At 36.2% G+C, this 27,544-nt stretch overlaps 5 protein-coding genes and 1 non-coding gene across 9 annotated transcripts in view; 2 read left to right on the top strand and 4 right to left on the bottom strand.

The window, feature by feature from the left end:
- Nucleotides 1-1,506: 1,506 nt before the first annotated feature.
- On the top strand, nucleotides 1,507-4,856 carry LOC103964287 (F-box/kelch-repeat protein At1g55270). The gene is given in 3 exon segments (XM_009377207.3): nucleotides 1,507-1,891; nucleotides 3,237-3,617; nucleotides 3,619-4,856. Coding segments are annotated over 3 exon segments (1,314 nt in total). The 5' UTR covers nucleotides 1,507-1,828; the 3' UTR covers nucleotides 4,489-4,856.
- Nucleotides 4,852-4,953, bottom strand: LOC125470494. The gene has a single exon (XR_007252776.1). It is a non-coding gene; the product is annotated as a U6 spliceosomal RNA (small nuclear RNA).
- A 1,878-nt stretch (nucleotides 4,954-6,831) lies between these two features.
- LOC103964294 lies at nucleotides 6,832-9,042 on the bottom strand. The gene is made up of 2 exons (XM_009377221.3): nucleotides 8,429-9,042; nucleotides 6,832-7,108 (listed from the first exon to the last, which is right to left on the bottom strand). The coding sequence occupies exon 1, from the start codon at nucleotides 8,952-8,954 to the stop codon at nucleotides 8,430-8,432; it is 525 nt and encodes a 174-aa protein (XP_009375496.2). The 5' UTR covers nucleotides 8,955-9,042; the 3' UTR covers nucleotides 6,832-7,108; nucleotide 8,429.
- A 2,020-nt stretch (nucleotides 9,043-11,062) lies between these two features.
- Nucleotides 11,063-14,111, bottom strand: LOC103964276. The gene is made up of 2 exons (XM_009377197.3): nucleotides 13,527-14,111; nucleotides 11,063-11,395 (listed from the first exon to the last, which is right to left on the bottom strand). The coding sequence occupies exons 1-2, from the start codon at nucleotides 14,022-14,024 to the stop codon at nucleotides 11,351-11,353; spliced, it is 543 nt and encodes a 180-aa protein (XP_009375472.2). The 5' UTR covers nucleotides 14,025-14,111; the 3' UTR covers nucleotides 11,063-11,350.
- Nucleotides 14,112-15,824: 1,713 nt separating this feature from the next.
- On the bottom strand, nucleotides 15,825-16,866 carry LOC103964266 (non-specific lipid transfer protein GPI-anchored 6). The gene is given in 4 exon segments (XM_009377186.3): nucleotides 15,825-16,081; nucleotides 16,206-16,278; nucleotides 16,280-16,308; nucleotides 16,422-16,866. Coding segments are annotated over 4 exon segments (582 nt in total). The 5' UTR covers nucleotides 16,765-16,866; the 3' UTR covers nucleotides 15,825-15,944.
- A 3,040-nt stretch (nucleotides 16,867-19,906) lies between these two features.
- Nucleotides 19,907-27,544, top strand: part of LOC103964245 (GPI mannosyltransferase 2) — a 38,583-nt gene continuing 30,945 nt past the window's right edge. Inside the window, exons 1-8 of one of the 4 annotated variants that reach the window (XM_048569383.1) lie at nucleotides 19,907-20,408; nucleotides 20,776-20,881; nucleotides 21,211-21,303; nucleotides 21,398-21,593; nucleotides 21,890-22,056; nucleotides 22,435-22,646; nucleotides 22,883-23,043; nucleotides 23,684-24,085. In XM_048569383.1, the coding sequence (XP_048425340.1) occupies nucleotides 20,075-20,408; nucleotides 20,776-20,881; nucleotides 21,211-21,303; nucleotides 21,398-21,593; nucleotides 21,890-22,056; nucleotides 22,435-22,646; nucleotides 22,883-23,043; nucleotides 23,684-23,851 (1,437 nt within the window). In that variant the 5' untranslated portion in view covers nucleotides 19,907-20,074 and the 3' untranslated portion in view covers nucleotides 23,852-24,085. Of the gene's footprint in view, nucleotides 20,409-20,775; nucleotides 20,882-21,210; nucleotides 21,304-21,397; nucleotides 21,594-21,877; nucleotides 22,057-22,434; nucleotides 22,647-22,882; nucleotides 23,044-23,683; nucleotides 24,086-27,544 lie in introns of those variants that run through there. The other 3 variants (XM_048569382.1, XM_048569381.1, XM_009377162.3) reach the window with 3 other exon arrangements.

Genomic DNA, 27,544 nt, shown 5'->3' with positions numbered 1-27,544 from the left:
AAAAGAGGTTCTTTATTCCCTTTGAGTCTTTGACATATCAAAACTTAAACGAAGCTTCTTTGACAAGTGCATATGAGCCAAAAGAGCAAGTACACATTTTATGTTATTCTTTCTCACATCCAAATCAAAATGCTAGAAAACTCCTCTTTCAAGTCTTTGTCCATTTTTATATTCTCTTCCCCCCTCCTTTTCTTAACTTCCAATTTTTCTTCAGTCCCTGAGTAGTTTAGAAAATGAATGGTGAAGATTGACTCTAAAAAATCGATTGTGAAAATTGTTTAGAAGTCGGACTACTTGTAAGGTTAGACTACCGAAGACAAACCCTTTAATGAAAATTTGATTTACCGAGTCGGACTACTAACATAATGAAAATTTGGTCTAGCGATGCACAATCATTAATTTGTTGGAGTAAGTCATGAGCTCGGACCTCATAAGTGACGTTAAAAATAGTCTATTTCAATTAATTTATCTCCCATAGAAATAATTGGACACTAAAATTTGGAGAAAAGGATAAGAAGATAATAGGGGGGAAGTGAGAAACAGAAAATGATATTTCATAAAAACAGTCACCAATGGATAGGTAAGCTCATTAAAGAGTGGTGGAGGTGAGCTATTAATATTTCGTGAGACCAAAAGCAATATTCAAACCTTCCCGTTGTCTTCTCTCTCTCTCTCTCTCTCTCTCTCTCTGTGATACTAGTTCTCTCTCCTAAATTGAGTTTTGGGCATGAGCTCTGTCACCCTTGTTGGAGTTGAAATTAAAATAAAATATTTTAGAAGGGGTTAAAACACCATTTTGGTTCCTCTATTTGCTTGCATTTTGTTTGATTTATTATGTTTTACATTTAACTTTCAAATAATGTTACAGTTTAGTAATTTTTTTCTTGTAAGTATGAAGATTTAGATTCAACATCAATAACTGAAGAGTTCAATACCTATTTATGTTGGTTAATTATGCAGTTTAACCAAAATCATCTTCCAATTTCGTTGTATAAACAAATTTGTGTTTTGAATTAGGTCATTGTGTTTCATCTTGTCAGTAATGTTGTTGTTCCATCTTATTTATTTTGACGTTAATTTTTATGTCCGAGTCTCTGCATGTGTGCAACGTGTCACCATAACGCTCAAATTAAATGAAAAAACAAAAAAGGTTTAACAATTTCAAAAGTGCATTAAATTTAAATTAGTTTAAATTTTTCAAGACCCACCTCTATATTATTTTAAGTTTTTCAGACTAAAAATACAAAAATTACTTATCACTATACAATACCAGAAGTTCGAGAAAATTTTGATATTGATTGGAACACGAATGATACATTATGTGTTTTTATATAAATAGTGAATAATTTTATTTTTAAGTTATTAACTTTTTAATATATATATATATTATATCATTAATATAATAATACATAATATACCATTTTGTATTTCTGTCACGTTGAAAAATCTCTCTAAAAGTTGGTCAGGTCCACGGTCCAGCTGTACTCTTTAGTTAGAGAGAGAAAGAAACACGAGAGTGCAAACAAGTCTTCTCTTCTGGAGAGAGATAGAGACGGTGAAAGAGAGAGAAGACGTGCCCTCACATTTTGATGTTCGAAGTCTAACTTCCCAGTTGGTGGAGGCAGACTTCTATTTTTTTTTCTGCATTTTTTGTTTGCATTTGCAGATAAAATGGAAAAATAGACCTCCCCAGAAGAAAAAAAACAAAGCTTTTAGTTCATTTCTGCTATCGGCTGGATCGGATTCAAGAAATTGAACTTCCAGCTCCAAAGTGGCTTCTCGATCCAAGCTTCATCCAACCATTTTTCTATGAGCTTGTGATTCGCAGATGGACCAGAACACTGAACAGTCTTCCAATGCTCAGAGAGGCTTCAGAGTTCAAGCCCCACTGGTTAGTCTCCTCACTGATCTCGGAACCCAATTTCCCTTTTATGTTTTTATAATTTTTCCTTTGAATTCATGGCATTTTAGAGATACCCAGATGAACGTTTAGCTTAATTGTGAAAAATTGTGGAGAAATTTTGGATTTGCTTCTGGGTTTTTGTTTTCTTAAGATTTTAGAGGTGCTCAGCAAGTATTTTTGTTGAATGTGTGATTCTTTGGGGGAAAGGTTTTGACTTTCTATTGTATGAACATAGGGGATGAGGATAGTGTTTAACTTTGATTCTTATGAGAATTTAGCTGAACCGTGCAAAATTGTTGACAAAAGATTGGACATTTGGTTGTTTTTTCTTCTTGAGTGCTCTAATAGGTACCTTATTGTTAAAGTTCGTGGTGCAGTATTCTGATTTTCGTGGTGTTGGGATCGTATTTGCTGCTTCTCAGTGATGATCAAATTGGAACCTGAGATATCTCTCTTGGTTTAATTAGAAAGTGTGTTCTTCCTAAACGTATGTTTTAAAGAATAAAGTTAGAGAAAGGATGTCATTCTTTGCTAAGAAATTACTGTTCTTTGACGATTAACTGCCTTCCACATGAGTTACAGTTACGCTTTTGTAACATTTACAAATACTTTGGATGAAATTACTGCATTTACTTTTCACCTCGATGGTTACTCAAGCTATTTCTATCTTGTTCTCTGGTATATCTTTTAGGGTGCGTTTGGATGAGGGACTTTAAAGTGCCATGGAACTTAGGCCAAATTTATTTGTTAGGAATGCACTGCCAAATTAGGAAGAGGATCTCAAAATGACTAGATGCAGTAGCTTTGAGAGAACTTTCAGATGACTCCTTTGAGGTCCTTAAAGGTGTCACTTGCAAGTCCTTTGTTTAGTGTCTTTGTAGCGTATTTCTAGAGTTTTAATAATAACTTTGTAGTGCTTGAGTAGTTCATTTTTGAGCAACAATATCATTCTTTTTGCGTGATAAATTACATGTAGATAAATACTGGCATCCTTTACATTGTAGATAGATACTTGCATCCTTTAACCCCTCCACCCTTTTCATGCTGTGGAAAAGGATTCAATTGCTACTTTCATTTTCTTGTATTTTGAACTTTTGTTACCATCCCAGAATTTTTTTTTTTTTTCAAAATTTTATTTCGGTGGGTGCAAATCATGCTATTTTACTAAGCAGTCCCATATAATGTCTCCAAATCCATGCCTACTGTATATCTATTGTCACAAGCACATCAAAATATGTGTCATGGACTCGTGGCCACTAGCTTCCCCTCGGTGTTTCTAACTTACCTTTTACTTTTGTTATCTCATGCATCCTGATATGCCTTCGTTTTGCAGGTTGACTCCGTATCATGCTATTGTAAAGTAGATGCAGGCTTCAAAACTGTTGCAGGGGCAAGAAAGTTTGTCCCAGGATCAAAGATTTGCATCCAGCCTGATATCAATCCTAATGCACACAGGGGAAAAAACTTACGCCGGGAAAGGACCAGAATCCAGCCACCCCTCCTGCCTGGTCTACCTGATGATCTTGCAATTGCTTGTTTAATTAGAGTTCCCCGTGTTGAACATAGGAAACTCCGTATAGTTTGCAAAAGATGGTATCGCCTTCTAGCTGGAAACTTCTTTTATTCGCTTAGGAAAAGTCTTGGAATGGCGGAAGAATGGGTTTATGTTATCAAAAGAGACCGTGATGGAAGGATCTCTTGGCATGCTTTTGATCCCTACATATCAGCTCTGGCAGCCACTTCCACCCGTTCCTGGTGAGTATTCTGCCGCACTTGGTTTTGGTTGTGCTGTCCTTAGCGGTTGTCACCTGTACTTGTTTGGAGGAAAACATCCACTGAAGGGATCTATGAGACGGGTTATTTTTTACAGTGCTCGGACAAATAAATGGCACAGGGCACCAGATATGCTTCGGAAACGCCATTTCTTTGGCTCTTGTGTTATTAATAATTGTCTTTATGTAGCTGGTGGGGAGTGTGAAGGAATTCAAAGGACTCTTCGTTCTGCTGAAATTTATGATCCAAACAAAAATCGGTGGAGCTTTATTTCCGATATGAGCACAGCTATGGTGCCATTTATTGGGGTGGTTCATGATGGAATGTGGTTCCTAAAAGGACTTGGGTCACACCGTGAGGTAATGAGTGAAGCCTATGCTCCTGAAGCCAATACCTGGACCCCTATTAGTGACGGGATGGTTGATGGGTGGCGCAACCCAAGTATTTCTTTAAATGGGCAGCTCTATGCTCTGGACTGCCATGATGGGTGCAAGCTTAGGGTTTATGATAGAGTATCAGATTCATGGAACAAATTTATAGATAGCAAGGTTCATCTAGGGAGTTCTTGTGCTTTGGAGGCTGCTGCGCTTGTTCCCCTTAACGGGAAGCTTTGCATTATTCGTAATAACATGAGCATCAGTTTAGTTGATGTTTCAAGTCCGGATAAACATGTAGAAAGCAACCCTCACCTTTGGGAAAATATCGCCGGCAAAGGTCATTTTAGAACTCTAGTCTCAAATATATGGTCTAGTATAGCAGGCCGAACTGGTTTGAAGAGTCACATTGTACACTGTCAAGTGCTCCAAGCATGACAGGCTGACAACTGCTGTCGGTGTTGCTTATGCTTTGTGTGAAGCAAGAGTTGCGATGAGAAGCATTGTTGGTGTATCTGTAGAGCCAAGACAGTCATCTCTTGCAAGCGATCTGGTATGCGACTGGCGAATACTGGTTTCGGAAATAGAATTTCGAGGTTATTGGTCTCGGAAATAGATTTTTGATGTCATTTCTTTATATTCATGATCAAGAGAGGGCAGATAAATTTGTAAATCTAGTTATATTGGTCAAGGCCTTTTTGTCTTGTGCTTTGGGGATTTTATGTTTAGTATCATGTAATCTTAGAGATGCTTTTGTGAATATACATGGGTCATTAGAGATCATTCAATATATACTTTTCCATTAATCCATCATCTCTTCTTTTTCGATGTGTCATCCGTGTGCAGGGGCCATGATAATCTTTTGAATTGTTCTAATTTCACCGGACAGGACATCAAATTTCTTTATTTTGCTGGAATATCAGCGTCACCTTTTTTTTTGTACAACAAAAATTATGAATTTGTAGCCACGACGCACATAATTTTAGTTATTTTTGTTCATAGCAAGACATTTCAAACTCCGCGAGCAAGCATTTCCTGAAACCGTTTGAACGACTCTTCCCTTTGAATCTTGAGCTGGTTTCTGAACTTTTTGATGAAGGCATCAGCCATTTCATTGACGTCGCCTTCCTGATCATCCACCGCATTCATCCTCCGGTTCACCATTTGTTTCTTCATTGTATTCTCCTTTTCCTTCTGCATCCTTTGGCTCCCGTCGGCAGCCGCAACCTCTTGACGAGCATCCATCGCAGCAGCTTGCTCGGAAAGTTCAGTAACCAAAAGGGTAATTTTGATGTCGGATTCGGCAAGGGATTGAAGAGAAACGTGCCTCGAAACTCAAAGTCGATTTGTGTTGGGGAATGAGCAGAATGAATGTATTTATAGCTTCAAACGTTTCTAAAACTTAGAAGCATGAGTTTCATATGGATTGAAGGAAAGGAAAGGAAAGGAAAGGAAAGGGGAAAGAAAGAACAAATAAGTTACACAAGAGTAACAAAATTATGTTTATCGTAGAATTTCAAGTCAGATTTACTTTTTGGTTTTGAATTCGAGGTACAAAACTAGCACAAATATAGGTGATTGCCTAGTTGAAAACTTTGAGAGAACCTGTGTCATTTAACTGTAATCAGGAATGAACTGAAACGCCTTTAGACTTTCCAAGCCTATTAATTAATAATACTTTTTGGGGCCCAACAGGATACCTCAGGCTTCAAAAACTAAAAAAAACAGAAAAGGTAAAAAAAGTTTTTTTTTTATCATTTTATGCTTGATAATTAGGCCAAAGATTGACCTAAAAATAAATTAGTCCAAAGATTGCATCTAAAATAACTATTCTATTGGCAAGTTGGTGAAAAAAATTAAGTAAAATATTTGGATTCCCTCGTGGATAAAGATGGATGATTGAGACCTTAATCACTAACTAATTAGGCTGATTAGACGACCTAATCATAGACTAATAGTGCATGCTGATTGTTAATTAGTGTACACACTATTTGTATTTGAGAGCTTACACGTACACGTCAGGGTAATAATTTTTTTGACCTTAAATAATATCTGCCATTATTGACTACAGGATTCAACCATCCAAGACTATAAAATTGGTGTCATTTGTAGGTTCACATTGGATTTGGTTCTAAAACACATGATTAAATAGGATTAATTAGGTTTTAGGTTTCTCAACTAATCTAATTACATAGTAGTTGACCAAAATGGTTTGGTTCTAGTTCATACTTCATAGTACAGACATTAACCAATATCTCTAATAGAGTTTTTATCTTGCTTTCAGTATGGAGCTGCTGCTTTATGCCGTTACGTGGTCAATCTATATCGTGGGTCGTCGTTTGAGTAGGTTTTTACGTGACTTTGGTGTTTGAATTTGAAGTTCTTTTGTGTTTGTGTGACTCTCTCTTGATCATTTCATCTTTGCATTCGAAGTCGTTACAAAAATGATGTTAGATTGGTTACTAGGGAAATAGCTTTGCGTCTGGATTCGTTACAAAAATGATGTCGGATTGGTTACTAGGGAAACAACTTTGAGTTTGGATTCATTATAAAAGATAGGCTTTTTAGCCAAATGGTCCAAGATTGGCATAATTCCTCATTTTGGTCCCTGACAAAGAAAATCGATAGGAGTGGTCATTAAGTTTGTTCACCATAAATCATTCTGGTCATTCCATAAAAAATCTGTCAATATCCTGGTTAGGTAGAGTGATTGATTTGACAAAAATATTCTTAAAAGGTAATTACTTGGTTGTTCACATGATAATTTAAGAAGAAATGAGAGACTGAAAGATCCACCAAATAATTATTGACAAGCATGAAATTTATATATACATATATGTACTAAGGTTTATACCAGGTTTACACCAGAATAACACCTCTCTCTCTCTCTCTCTCTCTCTCTCTCTCTCTACTAACAAGAATTCATACGCATATTTATTTGCTTCTACCGACCACTTGTACAATCATAAAGATGATTGCATGAGATCGATGGAAAGATCTGCAGATGGTTTCCTTCTTCCATGCAGTGGTTGCATAATTTGCATTGTACTCTTTCTACCTGCAACAATATCGGAGCAGCTACATTAGTCCTCCGATGATTAGCCTAATTACTACCTTAGCAAGTAAAGCCTACATTAGGTCAATGCCAATGAAACCAATTTAATGAAGCAAGTCAGAGTTTAACTTTTGCTTAAGAAATCTAGAGAGAAACTTTAATTTTCAAAATATCATATTTCAAACAGAAAACATACACCCGGGAAGCTGCGCGATGTTGTCCAGCTTCTCAGCTGTATGATTAGCGCTTCACATATGAAGGTTTCAGGCTTCAACAACACAAATTTGGTTTTGGTTTTGTTTTATGGTAACCTAGAAGCCTTTTCATCATGCAGCATCACTAGAAATATCTTTTTGAATGATCCTTGAAGAAAACTTGAAGAGATTACAAGATTTTCACCAGCATAGCTCCACCAAATCTCGTTAAACGGAGAAATGATAATGCAATGCCGTCCATAACGATAAACCGATTTAGAGCAACGTTAGTACAAACTGCAAAATGACACATCAGAAATGTACCAGATCATCAAGTGCTGTGAACTTCCTGTAACAGGAATTAAGAAAATAAGGTCCAAGATGGGGTTGATAAAGTTAACCCTTCAACCTGAGACCTGAACCTCCAATATTTGAACACAATTATAGGAGAAAATTAAGCAATGCCCCAAAGAATTAGAGAATGGATAGTAGTGAAACAAAGCGAAAGAAGATTGGAACAAGATTTGCAGTTCAGATGTCAAGTGCCTATATGGAAGTAAAGAATCAGAGATTCCAAACTTGGTGATTCAAATGTCAAGTGCCTATATTATCACCTTATTATGATTGAAATCCTTGATCTTTCTCGAGCATGATCGTTAACATTCCATATCCAAATCGAGCAAGTTGTTAATCGGAAAAAGAAAAAACTTCGCTGTTTATCATAGGTCCTAAAGAGAAATCAAAACCAAAGGCAGACATATCCCTTTCAATCTGCCTGCAATAAAGCTTTTGATCCTTCTGTTGGTCCAATAATCTAATCCGCCGAGACAAATAATCAACAAATATCAGTTTCCTTCGGTTAATCTTACAAAGATCAAGCTCAGAGGAAAATATAAAGGCTGAACTTCCTGAAAAATAAAAATGTTCGTGGATTTTTTTGTTTGTTTTGTTGCTACATGCGATATTAGGATAGGTGGATTTACATAAACCCGAGGTGCAGGAGTAAACGCTCATAACCACTCGAGCTACATGCGAAACTAGTATAAAAAAAATCTTATCTTTCCTATTTGATCCAATAAAACACAAATAAAACCAATAATTCTGTATTTCTAGAAGGAAAGAATAATACCTCAGATTGATTCAACAGAACCACTTCTGATCCCATGGCAAGCCTTGTTCTTACAGTCAGGAATATCTTCAAACTGTTTCGCCGGCAGCTTCTCCGACAAGGCACCAACGTAAAACACAACGGAATCCGATCCTTTGTCGCGGTGAATCCCGGTAACAGAAACCCAAATAAAAAGCTTCTTCGCTTGAATCCCAGACACATCAGAAACTTCCCCATAACTCAGCTTCCCTCTAATATGCTTGTTGTAGTAAACCAACTGATCAAAGTGCACGTAACACGGGCTTTCGAGAAAGATCTCGAAGCTTCCATCTTCTGTGAGAGAGTAGGATTTTACGTTGTTTGGTAAGAGACCCTTCGGGAGGCCGTACTGGGGGAGGAGGTCATGGACGTCTGCGATTGATTGGGAGGTGTTGGATGAACCATTGGGATTGGGTTTGAGGTCTCTGAGGGACAGAGTGAGATGGGTTTTTGAGAAGAGGGTTAGGAGGAGAAGGTAGAGAGAGATCTGAGCGGAGGCTGATGCCATTGTTGCAGAGCTCTGAGGAAGAAAGGTGGAGCTTGACTTGGGGAAGAACAGAGGGAGAGGGATGCAAGTTTAAGAGAGTTGTGAAGGGTAATATGGGAAGGGAACTTTGTTCAATGATTGGGCTGGGTGGTTGTTGGTAGGTAATTTTAGATGGAAGGAAAGTCCAGTGCACTTCTTAGTTACTAGGGTGAGTTAATGACAATTTTACCCCAGTTCAATTATTGGAAATTGTATCATCCCTGCCCAAGGACAAATGTGAAAGCAAACGACACTGAATAATAGAGCTATCCTACAAGGTTTATGTGATGTAAATTGCTAAATTGGGCAATGAAAGGTCTTAAGTTCGAGTCGATATATAAAAAGATGATTATAGTGTTGATTACGTATGTAATGTTGATTACTTTAATGGTAACTTGCCAACAAGTCTTTACTCATGCCATTTCCTCAAAGCAATTCGACCGAGCTGTAACTTTCTTGAGGGTCAGATACAACCTAAGATTTTTTCATTGAAATCCTTATCCTTCCTCTTGCTTGTTGGTAGTAGACTGAACAGTGTCACGGGGGCAATGAAGATATTGACGCGTAGCAAAAGTTCTGTATTCCTCTCCCTTGCTTTTAATTTTCTTGATGAGGATATGCCTACTGGTGATGGCCTGGTGGACTTTGATGGATTTCAACGTCTTCGATTCTTGGATACGAGTTTTGCTAACCTCATTGGAGAAATACCTGATTTTAGGTGAATTTCTGAAGGAACTTTGCAGACTTCCGATGTTGGTATCCGAACAAAATGCAGACGTACTAGATCATGAATATCTTGAGTTGCCTATCTTCGGGCGATGCATTCTTCTTGGAGAAGGTCTAGAGTACAACTATTTGTATTATACACGATTGTTACAGTACAATTATCAGTCTTACTTTCAACCATCCATACTCCCATACAACAATACCATCAACAGCAGCATACCTACTGAAATTGGTCAGTTGAAGCTTCTCCTCCGGTTGGCTCTTAATGACAACCAATGCTCGGCAACATTCCATATCAAATATCTAACCTAAAGAACTTAGAGATGTTGTACCTCTCTACCAATAATTTGTCCGGAAAAATTTCGACGCATTGTCTAATCTTAATTTCTTGTCACATTTTAATGTTTCATACAATAATTCGAGGGACCAATACCGGCAAGCACTCAGTTCCAAAGCTTCAATGCCTCTGCCTTTGAGGGGAATCCGAAACTTTGTGGCGCCCCATTTCCAAATGAGTGCAGACCGATTCATAGTGCTGTTGTAGATGGCTAGAACAATAAAGACGTGGACAATGGGCTTCAAATTCCATGGTTTCATATTTCCATTGTGCTTGGTTTCCTTTTTGGATTCTGGGGAGCTTGCGGTCCTCTAATGCGCAAGGGAATGTGGTGATACGCATATTTTCAAGTCACAGACAATGTACAAGACAACCTTTTTGTAATGATAACGGGGTGGATGACCAGGACGCAGAGAATGATCAGCAACTAAGTTGTAATATAACTTTTCATCTTATAACTTTCAGGGAAACAAGCCCATTGTTGTAAACTAGTCTTTGCACAAGTAAATGAAATCCTTGAAAGCAATCTGCGACTGAGTCACTGAGCTCTATCAACTTAGAGGAAAATCTGAGATTCTTAGAAATCCTTGTCCTTCCTCTCGCTTGATGGCAACAAATCGACCAATGTACGTCGATACCTGTTATCGCAAACGTCTTGTATTTCTATCCCCTTCCTCATACAAGCAATTCTGTAGGCGAGCAAATTCCAGCCGGCTGTTGTTAATGGCACGGTTGAGCTTGATGGATTCCAAAATCTTCGAGTTCCCGATCATCAAATTTCAACATGCACGCTTTAGGGTTTGAATTTGATTGTGCTTCATCATGCATACTTTGATTAATTTGCAAAATCTTCAGCTAACAGCGTTCACGTATCGTCTTTATGTTGATGTTTCCAGATTAGTCTGTCTAGTAAAGCAAAACGAACATTTATTCCAGAAGGATGCGAAAGAGAGGAGATTTTTAGCCTGTGAATTGCACTTGACACTTACGACAACGCTACCAAGGTAATATCACCAAGATGCACACATCCATTTCAACTTTCACCCTTGATATTAATGGGTACAAGTAACAGTCTTGAGTTTTAACATCCAGCTTAATATACAAGATTTGATTCCTTCACATACAGCAGATACAACAAACTACAACGTTACAGCGAGGAACACTAGTACGTATTCCCTTATGGAGTACATAACACACTGAATTCTACTAAAACCAAACTCGACGGCTTTTGTGAGTCTGAAAGTGTGAACTACTCTTGAAGAGCCTTTGCTCAGCTACTACACATCGTACAGTATAACCACTCGTTGGTGTCTACCTATTCGGTTATTAGCATCTCAATTTCTTCCACTGGAGATGGAAGCTGCAAATCACCACAGGACAATAAAAAGTTACATAAACATCAGTAGGGAGAGAAGTGCTCAACAAGTACGTATTCCAATTTGAAAGCGGCATAAAAATTTCAGGAAAATGGACTTTAACTTTAAAGCTCCCTTAATGCAGATATTAAGACAATCAATCAGCTAAAAATCAAATTACAAAATGTCCAAAGAAGTGATCACAATGAGATGAACAGCTAGAAAAACAAAATGTTGGGTATCTCCTGACACATCCCTTCCGAGAAAGAGATGCATATTAAAACATAATACTAAATGCACCCATAACCAAAGAGAGAAATCAAATTTAAATAATAGAACTAAAAAATGAGTCTCCTTAGAATGTTCGGCATCTCCTGAGAAACTTCAGTAACCGTTAATTTTTATGTTAGAGGAGAAAGGTAATAATGCATCATAATACAATTTTTCCCCAGACCAAGGTTTGGTCACTTTGTAATCATGTGATGCTAAGGGTATGTTTACCCTCCTTAAAAACAAAATGGGTATGTTTTCTTATTTCTGCCAAGGTTCCCTACAGAACAACACAACTTAAAGATAACCATAATTTTTCATCTTTAATATCTCTAAAACCGTGGTCTCTCATTGTCAGTGTAAAATAGAAAAGAAACCAAATGGAGGGATTAATTTTTCATGTGATTGAAGAGATTGGTGAAATCAACTTGTTGGATTTAGAGTTTTTATAGAGTACATTCCCAGTCCTTAACTCCTATGTTACCAATACAAAGTCACAGACGCAACAATCTCATTCCCACAAGACAAACCTATGCTGATACTTACTCCCAAAACTCCAGACTTCTCATATTTTTTAAAGAGAAATAACAATGCATAAATCTCAACACACCCTTTCCCATGGTGGGACCCCAGGAGGGCCGGGACCACCCGATTTCCTATCTTTCATTTAACATCGTAGATTCTACATTAATCTTAAAGGTACAACATACACAAGAGTTCGAACTGAAGATGTTATGCATGACAAACAATATTGAACCTCCGCAATCCTCCATCCCAGTTCCCACCCACAAATTGAAACCACTATATAGTACCATACCAATCATAATCCACAAAACGACCTTACAGTATCTTACCAGACAAACTAGCAAAGGATAAAAATGCATGCGAATATCTCAGTCCCTTTGTTGCTTAAAAGAATTTAGTGAGTAAACGAACTCAATATCTTTACAATAACATGCTTCTAAAATTGGGTGACTTGGTTTCATGATACTCCAACACTAGACTCATATTCCATTTAAGACTTTAAAACACGACTGCGTATTTACCCCAAGCCAACAAAGCTCCTTGCTTTGCGAGGGTTGGGGGAGGAATATCTATTGTACGCAGCCTTACCCTTGCTTTGCAAAGAAGCTGTGTCCACGACTCGAACCTATGACCTTTTAGTCTCAAAGGAGCAACATAAGCCAAGAATCCTTCTAATGAAAGCCACCATAGAATCCTTCTAATTCAATGTAATGCATAAGGCTCAAATAACACAAGTTTGCAGACTCTGCACGCTATCATTTGTTACACGGTGTTGGTGGTTTTGCAGTTTCGTTAGGCAGCAGACAGAATAACTGTCCAAGCTGATGCCTTCCCTTGCAGCCACCCAACTATGTCAGTAGCTTCGTAATGTATCATTCTTTTCTGGCTTTATGTGCAAGCTGATGATTAGGAAATTTCTTGAGTAGCTTCCCTCAATGGGAGCACTCAATTCTATGTTTTTGTTGTTTTCCATTTCGGTTCGTATCAGTTACTTCCGTAGATTCAATGTAAACTACCTCCTCAATTACCAGGAAACACAATGACAATCCAGAAATTGAATTAAACTTCTCATCTATTCACAAACAAAAGGGAAATCTTTACAAACAAAATTAATTCTTTTTAACAAAAATAATCACTTCAATGATTCAAACTTTAATTTAATTATCTTCTTTAACTCTATCACAACAAACCCAGACGCATAAAGTTGCATGAATGCAAACTCAAAAATCCAAATTCTACACAATAATTAAAGAAAAACGCAAATATACCCAAAAAAAAAAAATATCAAAACATAAATGTAATCAATAAACAGTTAATTAGTTAATCAAATAAATACATTACCTGAATGCCCCGTTTGAACGACCCGACGCAAGACCCCGATAACCCGTCACGGCAAGACCGGACATTTTGGAACTGACCGATATCCAGCTTCTTATTGATGATCCCCACAGTGAAGTAAATGCTATCGGACGGCGGCAAATCGACCCTGATCTCGCCGACGCCGAGCCAGAACAAGAACCTCTGGACCTGAATGCCCTTCAAGTCGGTGATCGCCCCGTATGAGAGCTTGCCTGTTATGGTCTTTTCGTAGTAGACCAAGTAATCGAACTGCAGGTAGCAGGTCTTGGGCAAAACGACGACGAATCGTCCGTCGTCGGAGACCGTGTAGTTGGAGACCGATGCCGGTAAGAGGCCGCGGGGAAGGCCGAATTTGGATAAAATGTCAAACACTGTGGGAGGGGAGTCAGAGAGAGAAAGAGAGAGACTTGGGATGACGGAGAGAGAGAGGAGGAGGAGGATCGGGATCAGACCCAGATGGGGTTTCGGGGTCGGTGACATATTCGGGTCGGGTTTTAGAGAGAGAAAGTGTGTGGGGTTTTCGGATTTTTGAGTATATTGCAGGTTGGATCTTCCGGAAACAAGTTTTTTGGGTTCTCATTTTATATTGATGACGTGAGGGGTTTAGAGAAGTTTGGACCGTTGGATTTGAGATATTTGGACGGTTTGGATTTAGTTTGGGGTTAGTGGTATATGTGGGAAGTCATGGGTTGTTCTTGGAGTCCAGGTGGGTTAGTGCAGAAGATGTGTCAAGAATACCAATCAGAAAATGGATAATGATTTGGGATAAAAACAAAAAGAAAAGGATATTAGGACTTGTACATGAAGTCTGGTTACGGTGCATCGGAGTATGAGATATTTAATCTAATTTAAAGAGTTGAATTTAACATTTTAATGTATCAAAATATGTTATACTTTAGTGTGTGGTAAAAATATTATCAAACTGACCCAAAAGATTGCCTCTTGATTTCACCTTATCCAATTAAATTCTCAATTAAAAAAAATACAAAAACAGTTAAGATGGATGAGTCACTACTATAACCAAAAAAAGGGAAGGAAATAAAAATAGAAAGGTACACCAATGCATCGGTTACATTTCATGATCAATCACAATTAGAATATGAGGGTGTACAACTCCACATAGCCTTGATATAGTTTTATTGTTGAAGCATGCAAGACTTATAATGCATATTGTGAGCAAATGACGATGGCGAAATGGTTGGAAGATAAGGATACAAGGATTGGTTGAGTTGGTAAGAATCATTCTTTTCTTTAGACTAAGGCATATTTAGGTTTGAGTTTTGCTGCCGAGAATAACTCTTAGTGGGCGATCTATAAAAAATAAAAATAAAAATAAAAAAATAAAAAGGGCTAAGACCCCTTCTATAAATCCTAAAAAAACTTGTAGTATGCCCTGACCCTAGGATGAGGTAATCTCCCCTCTCCTTAAACTTTTTGTAAATTTTGTTAGAAGATAATGCAAGGGGTGTTTTCGATAGTTACTCATGGTCATACATATGATATTTTCCTTCAATGCAAAGCCGGTATAGAAACTTAGATCCCATGTGGCATAGTAATATATGATGTACATAACTTTGGGCTTGAATTGGAGAACACTAAAGAAAAAGGGTTTGTGGTTTATGAACAATAACGAAAAAGGTCAATGAAGTGAGAGACTTAAGGGATAAGGAATGAGAAAGTGATGGTGTTTTACGCTAATTAAGAGTTGCTAGATGTTTTAACTTTTTCACGTAGAGTTACGTGATTAGTATGGAATACTGCTACTTAAATGTTATTGTTTCATGTAAGATTTTTTTAGTGAAAGAAAGAGAATTCAAACGTATAAATAAAGGATTGTTGGTGTGACTTTGAGCCAAAATTAGAGTCCCACATCAGTGGATGTGGAGAGCATCAAGTCCTTTATAAGGAATGGTTCCACACACATACATTGCCGAGGGCTTTTGATAAAAATCCCATACCTGTTACTTCTGGATGGCTAAAGTGGGGGGAGTATTGGCAATTCGACTTGTGTGTGTGAGACCTGTTGGCGACCCGTCCGTTGGCACCGTTGCTATTCTTAAGATAAAGGGAGTGAGGAAGACTGAAAACATTGAGGTCTACTTAACAATTTTCTTTTCCTTCACGTTTTATTGGTAGCCAAAAAGAAAGAATAGAAGTGAAGGCAAACAGGATATAACCACGATAAGGGGCCTAGTAGAAAAATGCGGACAACAGCGAGAACTTATGAATTCGATACTTTGTAAGTTGTGAATCTACTTTCAAATGATTCCAATTGATCCATACACGCCAAAATAATATCCAATTAATATAAAGAAATAAGTGCAGATGATGACAGACAGGAAGAGAGATAGATCTCACAACACACAAAACGACCAGCTGTAAGGACAAGCCAGTCTTATATCAAACATAAAACACCAGGTGTGGAATATAAAACAACAGTAAACTCCCAAAGAGCATCTCTATTCCAATCAAGCTCTTTCCCAGGCTCCCACCATCACTCTTTTCTTGAGCTACTGTACCACTGCTTGTAGAATTCCCTATAATAATTAACATAAAACCAAGTAAATTAAACATATATTACTAGATAAAGAGCTGTTAAATTCTAAAAAACTAATTACCATAAAAATAGGTTAAAATTCTGGAGTAAATTTGTTATAATACCGCTGGATATAGGGGCAGTAGTGCTGCTTCTAGCTTCAGTCTTGTTTTCATAATCCCGGAACATCTTCGCGTCTAGGAGAGTTTGATGGCAAATTCAAGAGATCTGAATCCATCACCAACGTTGAAATGATCAAACTAGTGTTATATATAAACATGTACATTTCTAGAAAAATTAAACTAACTTGTATATATTTCAGTTCATATATATGTACTTACCAACGCATCTTGATATGTTGATAGGTACATGGCAGGAACTGGGAAGGTTTAAGGCAAGAGTGGCATTGATCTTGAGGCCGAGTTTTGGATCATCGCGGTCCTTAATTAGGACACAGAGGCATTTCTTGCTCTTCTGCACCACTACTTTAATCCCACTGCAACAGTCTATGGTTGGACTTTTGGCATCACCGCCGACATACGGAAGGCAGGGGGCAAGCCCTACTAGTTGGTCTGCACATTCTGCCTTATCTTGGTCTATGTTGCAGCTGCCAAAACCAACTAGGAATATCAACAAGAAGGTGCATGAGAGTGCCTGCACACTCACATTCTTTGAGTTACTCATTGTAGTGCAGAAAGAACGGAGAAAGAGAGAGAGAGAGAGAGAGAGAGAGAGAGAAGAAATGGGGTGCTATTTGTAGGTTTTGTGCTTTTTCTTGGCTGCCCTTTTGGTTTTTATGCAATTTGAGAAGTAGTTGGGTGGTGGAGTGGCAGTAATTGTTATTTATGCATGCATCTGGTATAAAGTGATCTCATTGGAGGGGCTTCACATGTGAATTATGTGAAGGACATGTTTTGTCCTGAAATGGCTATCACTTGTCACATAGTGCAATAAAATAACGCATCTAAAACTAGAAGAAATAATGGACTCATCTCCAGCACTAGTGCCCTACCATTTATCCAAAACCCTAAAATGAACTGAAATACTGTCGTTGCAACAAAACCACCCCACCCTCCAAAAATAATCTGGAGAAAAGTGACACTGGTGTGGTAACTTTTGTATCTCTTGATTATACGTAAAATTTACGGTGATTGTATGTATTCTATTAATTAGTAAGACTTTCGAAGCAAAGATACACCGATGTGATAATTTCTGAAACTCTTTATTGTACATAGAATGTAAATATTACAATGATTGTATGTATCAAAATTGTTGAGTTAGCAAACTACCACAGTAAAGAGACACCGATATGGTAATTTATATGTAACTCTTATATATCCATACATTATGTAGGATGTGAATTACGATAATTGTATGTTTCAGAATCATTGAATTAGTACATGTTACTTAAAAGTACAATATGGTAATCTTTTTTCTTTTTTAATTTTTCTTCCATTTGTGTTCTATGTTTTAGACAGATCTGGAACCACAGAAGAGAAAGTTGGGATCTTTCAGTTGGCTGGAGGATGAGTTGCAGTATCAATCTCAAAACCAGAAGGCGAAAACACAAAATTATTAAATATTTCTCTAATTTGTTTCACTCAAAATCATTTTTTACGTATTTAGTTTTGGAATCGAAACTCGTGATATTGGATTAAAATCCTGGACCCGTGACCATTTTCATCCATCCGTGATTAGACAGTACTTAACTAAGCTTATGCCCGGCCCCAACAAAATCTTTCATTCATATTATAATTATATGAGTAAAAGAATTAGGAAATTAGAAGACAACTTACTTTATATTTCTAATATTGTTTGGAGGCAGACAATTCTGCCTTCACAATGATGCTGGTGAAGAAGGAAGCCATAAAGAAGCTTTCACTGCCAGAAATTTGGGTTTCACCTCTCCCCCATGGGACATGAATCGTCTCCAAATCTCTTCTATCAAATTCACCAATCTTGATCTTTGAAATTTGATCAAACGGTTAAAAACATGAGCTTTTTTAAAAGTTATAATAATTTTAATTATTGGATCAAATTTCAAAAATTCGAATTAATGAATTTAATATATTTAGTAGAAAGAATCCAGGGAGGATCCCCTCCCTTCCCATGTGGACTTGTTTTGCTTTTAGACCTACGACGCAACTTCCACCCCAATCACTTTGCGCCAATCCCCAGACCCTTTATCCACTTAATGAAACAAGTAAACAGAATCAATGAACAGTAAAGGCCAAAACATCTCCACCCCAAAAAAAAAAATGTGCTGGCACCTAGTCAAAAATGCGCTGGACAAACGCTCTCCACCCCTACAAAATGCGCTGGCACCCAGGTCCATTAAATATAATAATTTTTTTATAAATAATAAAAAAAACAAGTTTTAATTTCGGATAGGATTTTTATTCAAATGTAGAAAGTGTAGAAAGTGTAGAAATATTGAAATATGGTGTAAGGGGTGGAAGATGAGGTATGTATTTATAGAAAAAAAAATTAATTTTTTAAAATTTTCGGTATTCTTTTTTAAAAAAATTTTGACATTTTTAATTAATTTTTAATAAATTTTAATGTTTGTAATAATCTGGAAAGTTGACTTTGATCAGGTCCACTTTAAATTAAATTTAAATTTTTTAATAAACCGCTAAAAACTAGCGTTGGAAATAAAGCTCTAAGGGAATATTTTACAGTAATTGAATCAACCATGTTATGATTTAATATGTAAGAACTCCCGGGGTTGTCCCCTCTTCCATGTGGACTGTTTCTGCTTTTAGCCATCAGGGTTTCACCTATTCCCCATGTGATAAAAGCTTTTACTATTCAGAAATTTCAATGTGCTCATGATGCAGTAAATTTGGTTGCGAGCTGATTTTTACACAATTCTTAAGGCTTTTCACTTATTTTTTATGTTATTTTTTTATCATCGATTAAATAAATTAAAAAAAATAAGTTTAAGCGGAGTATGTATATAAAAAAAAAAAAGTGTGTTTATAATTCTCCAATTGGTTTTCTTTCCATTCCAAAAGTGCCATCTCACATGTCCATCAAGATTTGTACCATGATTAATGTTTTAGAGTGATTTTTCTATAAATAAGGTCTAAAAAGAGTGAGGATAAATACTTATAAAGGAATCCAATGAATAAAATTCAAAAACTTTTCGCACACTTATTTAATTTTTTTGAAGCTATTCTCGCAAAACGGAAAATTTTGTTGACATTTTAGAATATTTTAAGGAAGTTTTAACAAAAAGTTTACGGTACTGTTTACTTTAACGCAAAACCATATTTTTACACTAAAAAGTCAATCATGGTACTATTCACTTTATCTTTTATTTTATCTTTATCATTAAAACTCAAAATTTTCAAGCATTTTTCATTAGTTTTTTATATTTTAATGTCTTGCATCTCAGATGAAATTTCAATGTGATCGAATCGAAACAGTAAAATCTTAGAAATAAATTGAGTAAATTATAACAATAGTTCCTTAACTTAATTAAATTGAAGCAATGATTCTTCAACTAAAACCATTGGTCCACTCATCAAAACATGTAGCTATAATCATTTTTGTCAACTTCGTCAAAATTTTGTCAAAATGAGTTAGCTTGGAAGGATCATTTTTACAAATGGGTTAAAATTGAGGAACCATTTTTCCAATTAGATTAAAATTGAGAGATCATTGCCTGGTAATGAATTTTTAGCTGAGGAACAATTGTTGCATGTTTTGATGGGTTGATGGACTAATGATAATGAATTTTTAATTGATGAACTGTTGCTTCAATTAAGTTAAAATTGGGGATTGCTACCATTTACTCAAATAAAATCACCAAAAGGATCCGACTTTACATGTGGATTTAGCTGGAATGGAGGCGTAGCAACCCATTGCGAGCATTTGATGTTCTTAGAATATGCAACTGTAAATTAGCGGTGTCCGTGAAATTGCATAGAACCCCGATCATTTCTGCCCCTCTTCTCCGAGCGGATAGGAGTTCTGTAACCAAACCCAAATGCCTCCGACCAAATTCTCACCGAAACTCCACCATGAAGCCACAGTGATCAGATCAGCAATCCAGTCCAGACTCCTAGTCCTGACTCTTATCCTCCTATGGCGGACTCTCTTGTCCTCCTATGACACCTCCGCCTCCATCAATCCCGATTGCCTATCTACCATCCCCTCACAAAAAAACGTTCTCTTTCATTCCCTGGGTTTGGCTATCGAGTCCAGCATTGTATGGGACAGTGTCTACTTTGTTCGGATTGCAGAGTGTGGCTACGAGTACGAGCAGACCTACGCTTTCTTCCCCCTTCTTCCTCTTTGCATGTCGTTCTTATCACGTACAGGTTAGGCTCAGATTATTAGCTTTCAGTAATACCATTTTGGAATTGTTAGTTTCTACGGTTTCAAGCAATACCTAATTTGCAATTTGTGAACTTTAAGCAATACGCAATTGGCAATTTGTGAACTTTGAGCTTTCCCAATTTGAAATTTGTGAAACTTGAGCTTACCAAAATGACATATTTTGAACTTTAAGCTTACCCAATTGGCAATTTATGAACTTTGAGCTTGCCCAATTGGCAATTTGTGAACTTTGAGCTTACCCAATTGGCAATTTCTGAACTTTAAGCATACCCAATTGGTGTTTGTATCAGTTTGTTGAGTTTGAATCAGTGCTTTTTTTGTAATTAGCAGTTGTGCTTTGTGTTTCAGTTTTGGCGCCATTGGTTCCAGTTATTGGGCAAAGAGCTGTGTTGGGATTATCCGGCTATGTCATTAGTAACATTGGCTTCGTGTTTGCGGCAGTTTATTTATACAGGTGAGCTAGTTAGGATTTTCATAATTTCAATTCGATTCGGAAAAGCTTTATCCGGACTATAACCATTTGGCATCTTCAATTGTGTTTCATTCCAGCAATAATTAGATCTTGTCTGCCACCTTAATGAGGCCCTTATTCTCTGAAATTGGATTTTATCAATAATTAAAAGGAAAGATTGTAGATATATATCAGAATGAAGTTTTAGAGAATAAGGAGCTATAGTATATATCAACCTGGATCCAATTGGCTGCCCTTGATTGTTTTACATTGACTTTTTGATTGGTTTAAAACTTTTGATTACTTAAGTCTTTCCCTTGTCACTTTAACAGGCTTTCAGTTGTCATTTTGAAGGACCAAGAAGCAGCAGTGAGGGCTTCAGTTTTGTTTTGCTTCAATCCAGCTTCCATATTCTATTCATCAATGTAATTTCCCTTTTCTTTTGTTTTTTTCTAGTTGGTACCTATGATACCTATGATATTGCATCAGGCTGATGTTTTCATCTGCTTTATACTGCAGATATTCGGAGACATTGTTCGCCCTTTTTTCAGTTGGAGGATTGTACCATCTAATATCTGGAAAAGATGTCATTGCTGTTCTTTGGTTTGCTCTTTCAGGATTTTCAAGGTCCAATGGAGTGCTTAATGCTGGTTATTTCGGTTTTCAGACTATGCATCAGGCCTATGATGCTGTTTTCTTGAGAAAGCGTCCTTTTGTAGGTTTCAATTTTTTTTTCTTTTATTTATGATTTTAAGCTGATACATATGAAAGATTAAGCTTCGGTATCATGATTATCAATAATTTATTTTGCCTACTCAGTTCTATGAAAGTAGACTTTCATTCAGCAAATCATACAACTCCATACCATGTAGATGCAGTTAGAATATTATTATACAATATCAAAGAAAATAGAACATGTCAATTATGTAGCACAAAGCAATTTGTTGATTTATACTTATCAAGAGGATGACTGCTTAGTAATTTTAATTTCTGTGGCAGTTGGCATTGCAGGCTGTTGTTGGTGGAGCTCTGCGCTGCATATGTATATTTGTTCCTTTTATTGCATTTCAAGCATACGGATACAACAATCTCTGTCTTGGACATCTTCCATCCGATATGAGGCCCTGGTGCAAAGCAAGAGTCCCTTTGTTGTACAATTATATTCAGAGTCGCTATTGGTATGTGATCTTTAATCACCAATGCTTGTTCATCGGATTAACACCTTTTTTTTTTTTTTTTTTTTTTTTTTTTGTGTCTAGCTAAAGGTTGACAATCATTACTGTCAATTGTTGTTGAAGAGCAATGTTACGAAAAGAGTCCTTGTTCTGCTGATTATTGGAAAATCATTAATAAATAGTAATAAAGGATAGTCTATTGTGTATAAGATACAAATTAATATTTGACTTTTTAAGGAATGGTAATTGGATTAGCTCTATATACATCTGTACTGTTTCATCTTGTTATACTTATAGTTATACCGTGCAAATACAGGATAAATATAAAAAATTGGAATAAATAGAAAGATATTCATAGTTGATGGTTTACCTTCATGCCAGGGGAGTAGGTTTCTTGAGATATTTCCAAGTTAAACAGTTGCCAAACTTTCTGCTGGCTTCACCAATATTGTCTCTGGCACTTTGCTCAATTGTCCATTACGCAAAGTCAAAGCCTGAAAAGTTCTTCTCTTTGGGTTTTCGAGCTCCTCCTGAGGATAAAGATTCTGCTGCTGTGCTCTTTTCTCTAGCAGAATACTCCTCCAGAAGTCAGGGTATTACTTTTAAACAGCCATTGCTTGTGATTGACATATTATTACTGTCATTGCTTTATAGCTTATTCTGTTGACATGTGAAGCTAGTAAATCAATCGTTTAGCATAAATCAATATGTGCATGTGCATCTAATTGTTTTATTGTGCATGACCTAATCAGTATTTTTGGAATAGTGTTTCTCTTCCATTCATGCTGGCTTTCAACAGCGTGTAATCAATCGTTTGCAAATGTAACAGAAAATCGCACAAGGAAGCAAGTGAACATAGATGGTCCTGCATTACTCTCAGAAGAACATAAAGTATTAGCAAAGCAAGGATACTTGTCTGTTGCTGTGCTTCCATGTATTCTACATTTGGGATTTATGGCAGCCACCGCAATTTTTGTCATGCATGTGCAGGTTTGATTTTATTCCCTGTTAAAGTTCTTTATCTTGCCAAAAAAATTTAAGCTAGGAGTATTTGAGAAATATAGAATACTAAATTTCTGCTTCATGAAATTATGGTTGTCAGTAATTCTATGACTTGATCAATATAATTTTGTCAATTTTTTGGGTTTATATTTGGATTCTGATGTTAAAACAAAAGAGATTTGATCATCACTGGCACCATGATTTATTTTATCTTTCAATGGAAAAATCAAGCTAGAGGGAATCAGTTGCTTGTTTCCCTTGAAATTGACAAATTGTTTCAGGGACGAAAAGCTTGATAGATGAAGATTAACCAATCATGTAAAGATTAATCATGCTCAAGTTTTACATTTTGAATAGAACTGACTCACAAAAAACTCTGAACTATGCATGTATTTCCAAATTTGTATGCACCAAGACTAGAACTTTTCAGTTAGTTAGATGACGCGTAAAGTTTTCTTCCAAAGATGGTGTGAAGATGCTGCCTTGCGATCAGAATGGCATAATAGATTAGTGATTACCATCTTGGTTTTCAGCTTGTGCTCTTTAGTTGTATTAGTATGTTATTTTTCTGGCAAGGTTTGTATTTGTAAAATTGATATCATAACTTTGAATGCTTCATGTTTGACAGGTTGCTACTCGTTTCTTGTCCTTCAGCCCTCCGCTCTATTGGTTTGCGTCGTATATAATGAAATCTCGTGGTACTGGTAAGAGATGGGGATATATAGTTTGGGCATACTCTGCTGCGTACATTCTTCTAGGCAGCTTGCTCTTTTCGAACTTCTATCCTTTCACTTGATGGTTTTACAGCAAGGAGTCTCGGCTGCGAGCTTTTCTATCGAAGAGTTTGTGCCTTTCACAGAGTCTCAGATTGAATTTGCTTACTGACGGATATTCTTCTATTGTTTGGGGAGTCCCACTGCTTAATATCTTTAGTTGCTTGCCCCTGTGTATAAGCATCGTGTGACTGTCGGTCCCGAAGAGGCGACAGTTTTGTTCTTTTCTGCATGTTATATATAGTTTTTATAAATGATGATAAGAATATTATTAAACAAACAAAATTGTCGAAATGACTATAAAACTTCAAGAGGCTACATCGTGAGTAACGTTTTATTTTATAGAGTTACAAAGTGCCATATAAATATAGAAAACTGACCTATCTCTAATAGGAAAAAAAACAAAACCCTAATACTAACGAGTTAGGCCCAAAATACCCAACATTAAAATAACAAAAATATTATTCTTACCATTTATTTGTATTCACATGCGTTGACCTAGTAAGCAAGGAAATGAAACTCCAGCACGAACGGGTTAGGCCCAAAATACCAAACGTTAAAATAATAAAGATATCATTCTTACCATTTATTTATATTCATACGAGTTAGCGGGAGAGAGACAGTACACGTGATGGTACAAATAACTACTCTTAAAATAATCTAGATAGTAATATTTTCCAACAAGGTTCACCCATATCATTTTAATTTCATCGGATTTAGTCCATGCAGTTTACAAACTGTGTTAATTCTAAAACACACATACATATGAGTAATATTCAAACATTGCAATTCAATTCTCTCCTCTCGAATGCTTTTTTCTTTTCTGGAATTATTTTAATTATTGCTGGATACATCTGATCAGTTATAGTGGTGGTGACAAAATAGTATTACAAGGCCTGAGGCGGCATAGATGACAGATGCAGTACACTTGAACCAGAGGGGAAATGGGATTGTGATGGAAATGAAGAAGGCGATCACCCCAAAGAAGACACCGAAATAATGGAAGAGATGAACTATGATTCGTGGACATTTGGAGTTCTGAATGAACTTGCTAACCAAGATGCTAGAAAAGGAGAGTGATTGCGAGACCGAGAAAGCAAAAGGTTAGAGGAAGCTGCTTGGAGTGAAGTTGGATGGGTACGAGAGCCATTGCAATTGCCGTTGACAAGCAATACGCCAGAATAATCGTTGCCCAATCAAATTTGTGCTTCCTAGGCGGCCTAGAGCTGGCGGCAGCTGCTGGTGGTGGTGGCTCGGCAGGTGCAGTTGTTTCCAGGTCATTATCCAACACGCTAGCGAAGAATTTGTTTGCTTGCTGCAAACATGCCTTCATTCTTGTGGAAAGGAGAGAGGGAGAGATGGGTTTGTTTATTGGTTTTTGGTCGAGGAGAGATACGTTTGTTAATTTCCATATAATCGCATATGATACATACATATACATATATATATATACATACATTCATATATATATATATACACATACATACATATACATATATATACATGCCACATATAGATTAATAATGCACACGTGTACACACACATATTACGTGAAATCCACTAGTGCATATTCTACGAAATGTCGAGGAAGTGGTACTTTTATTATTTACGTGAAATCCACTAACCTCGTAATTTGCCCTTTCTATATTTATTATTTATTTTAATCTTTTAGAAATTATTGTTGTCACTCTAAAAATCTAATTATGTAGTCACTTAATGCTACGGTCTTAAGTGGTATTCATTTTAACTTGTAAGTGAGAGGTCTTAAATTTGATTATCGACAAAGACGAATTTGAACCACATTATGATTAGCTTAGTGTGAAGTTTAGTCCACTTCCTCTCCGCAATTAGTGTAAATCATATCTTTTGTTAAAAATAAAAAAAATGTAAAACCTAAGTGTGCATTTTCAATATTTTTTTATAATTAGAAAGAAATATCCTCTTATGCAATGGCTGCAGAAATGCCTTGTTAATTTCCAAATATCGCATGATATTTATAGGGTTGTGATATTCACAAATCCTATTTTACTTTTTACACGTTTTTTTAATTTTTAATCGTCAAATCAGATGAATTAAAGAAAATCAACGAATAAAAATTAACCAGAGTTGTGTACACACCCCTATTTATAAGCGGAAGAAAAAAAATACACGAGAGCAAGACATGTCTAGAATAAGGTCAAGAGTTATTCCAAATGTAAGTAGTTAATGGACTGTTAATTAGGATATTTTTATAGAGTAAAGATCGGTGCATAAATCACCTGACTAATTTTTAATTAATTTAAAAGTCCATAAATCCGGCTGGTTATAACTTTTTTGGTTGGTTACAATGATGACAGAAACCTTGTAAAATTACCAGCTGACTAGTTTTTAATTAATTTAAAGTCAATAAGTCCGACGGTGTGAAATCGTGAATGACGAGTAAGAGTAGCATTTTTTGGATTTGAATCTCATTCGAATTCAAATTGTGAGGATGTTAAAGATCTTCAAATCTTAGAGCATTTTTAAAGATGTCAAAATTGTCACGTAGGTATATAACAATAAAAAATGGCAGCAAACTCTCTTCAATCGAGCCTTCAATTTCTTACGTGGCGATGAGTCATTTGAAGGCAAAATCTTTTGCTGTCAAATTTGACAGCAGATGTCAAATTTATTAAATAATTTTTAATAGATTAAAATAATTTTTAACCGAGCCTTCAATTTCTTATGTTTTTCAAATATTTGATTGGTTGCCTTAATCATTAGATTCCACAAAAAGATAAAAAATTTATTAAATGATATTATTATTTAATATATCAGGTGGAGCAAAATATTGTATAAAATGTAAAAGTGCTACATAAGCCATCTACTATCATTTTGATGTTTAAAATTTGGCATCTTTTTTGGAGATGCTCTTAGTCATTCATCATACATCATACAATTATAAATTATTTAATTTTTTTATTTAAAATTAAATACAAATAGTATTTGATGAAAATTAATCATACGATATAAGATGAACGGTTAGAATATAAGGATCTTAGAATCTCTATAGAATGAATCAGGAGAGAATCCTCTTCCGCATTTTTCATTTGCAATGGGAGGAACATTTTGTGATATTATGAATATTGGCAAATTATCGTTGGATTCTACGAACCATTTTTTTAGTAAATTAAAGGATTAAACATATTAAAATTATGTTGCTGCTAATGCTTCAATATGTCAGCTAAAGCTATAAAGTAAAATACGACACATGCACAAAGAACAATTAAAAAAAGGTCAAATTTTTTTTCGGATTAGGATTCTCTTTCTTTCTCTTTTTATCTCTTTTCATCCCCTTCTTTCATATTTTTTTTTGTTGTCTTTCTCTTTTTATAAAAAATTAATATAAGATGTTGACGTGGCTAAATATTTAACACGGATAATGAGCAAGATTGGAGTTGTAAAACACATACATTGTGAATATTTGCTGGGTGATTTGCTGCTTCTTTTGGAAGTGTTGAATCATCTCTTGCACTAGCCATTGGAGCTAAGGCAATTAAACAATATATATGGCAAAAATACACAGTAATCCATTGTGGACCTGCGAGGTAATATAAGGGAAATTCCATACATAATCGCTGTCTACTAGTAAACTAGGAATGGCACGTCATCCACCTCTGTAATGTTTAATTTAATTTAAGGGGGTGGACCATTCGCATGCATAAACTTTGGGGTTGCATGGATTGGCCATGTTGGAC

This window comes from the organism of the source record quoted next, unplaced genomic scaffold (genome assembly GCF_019419815.1).
Source record: "Pyrus x bretschneideri cultivar Hongxiangsu unplaced genomic scaffold, Pyrus_bretschneideri_v1 Contig5, whole genome shotgun sequence".
In the NCBI taxonomy this organism is placed as follows: domain Eukaryota; kingdom Viridiplantae; phylum Streptophyta; class Magnoliopsida; order Rosales; family Rosaceae; genus Pyrus; species Pyrus x bretschneideri.
This window is presented reverse-complemented; position numbering and strand designations above follow the sequence as displayed.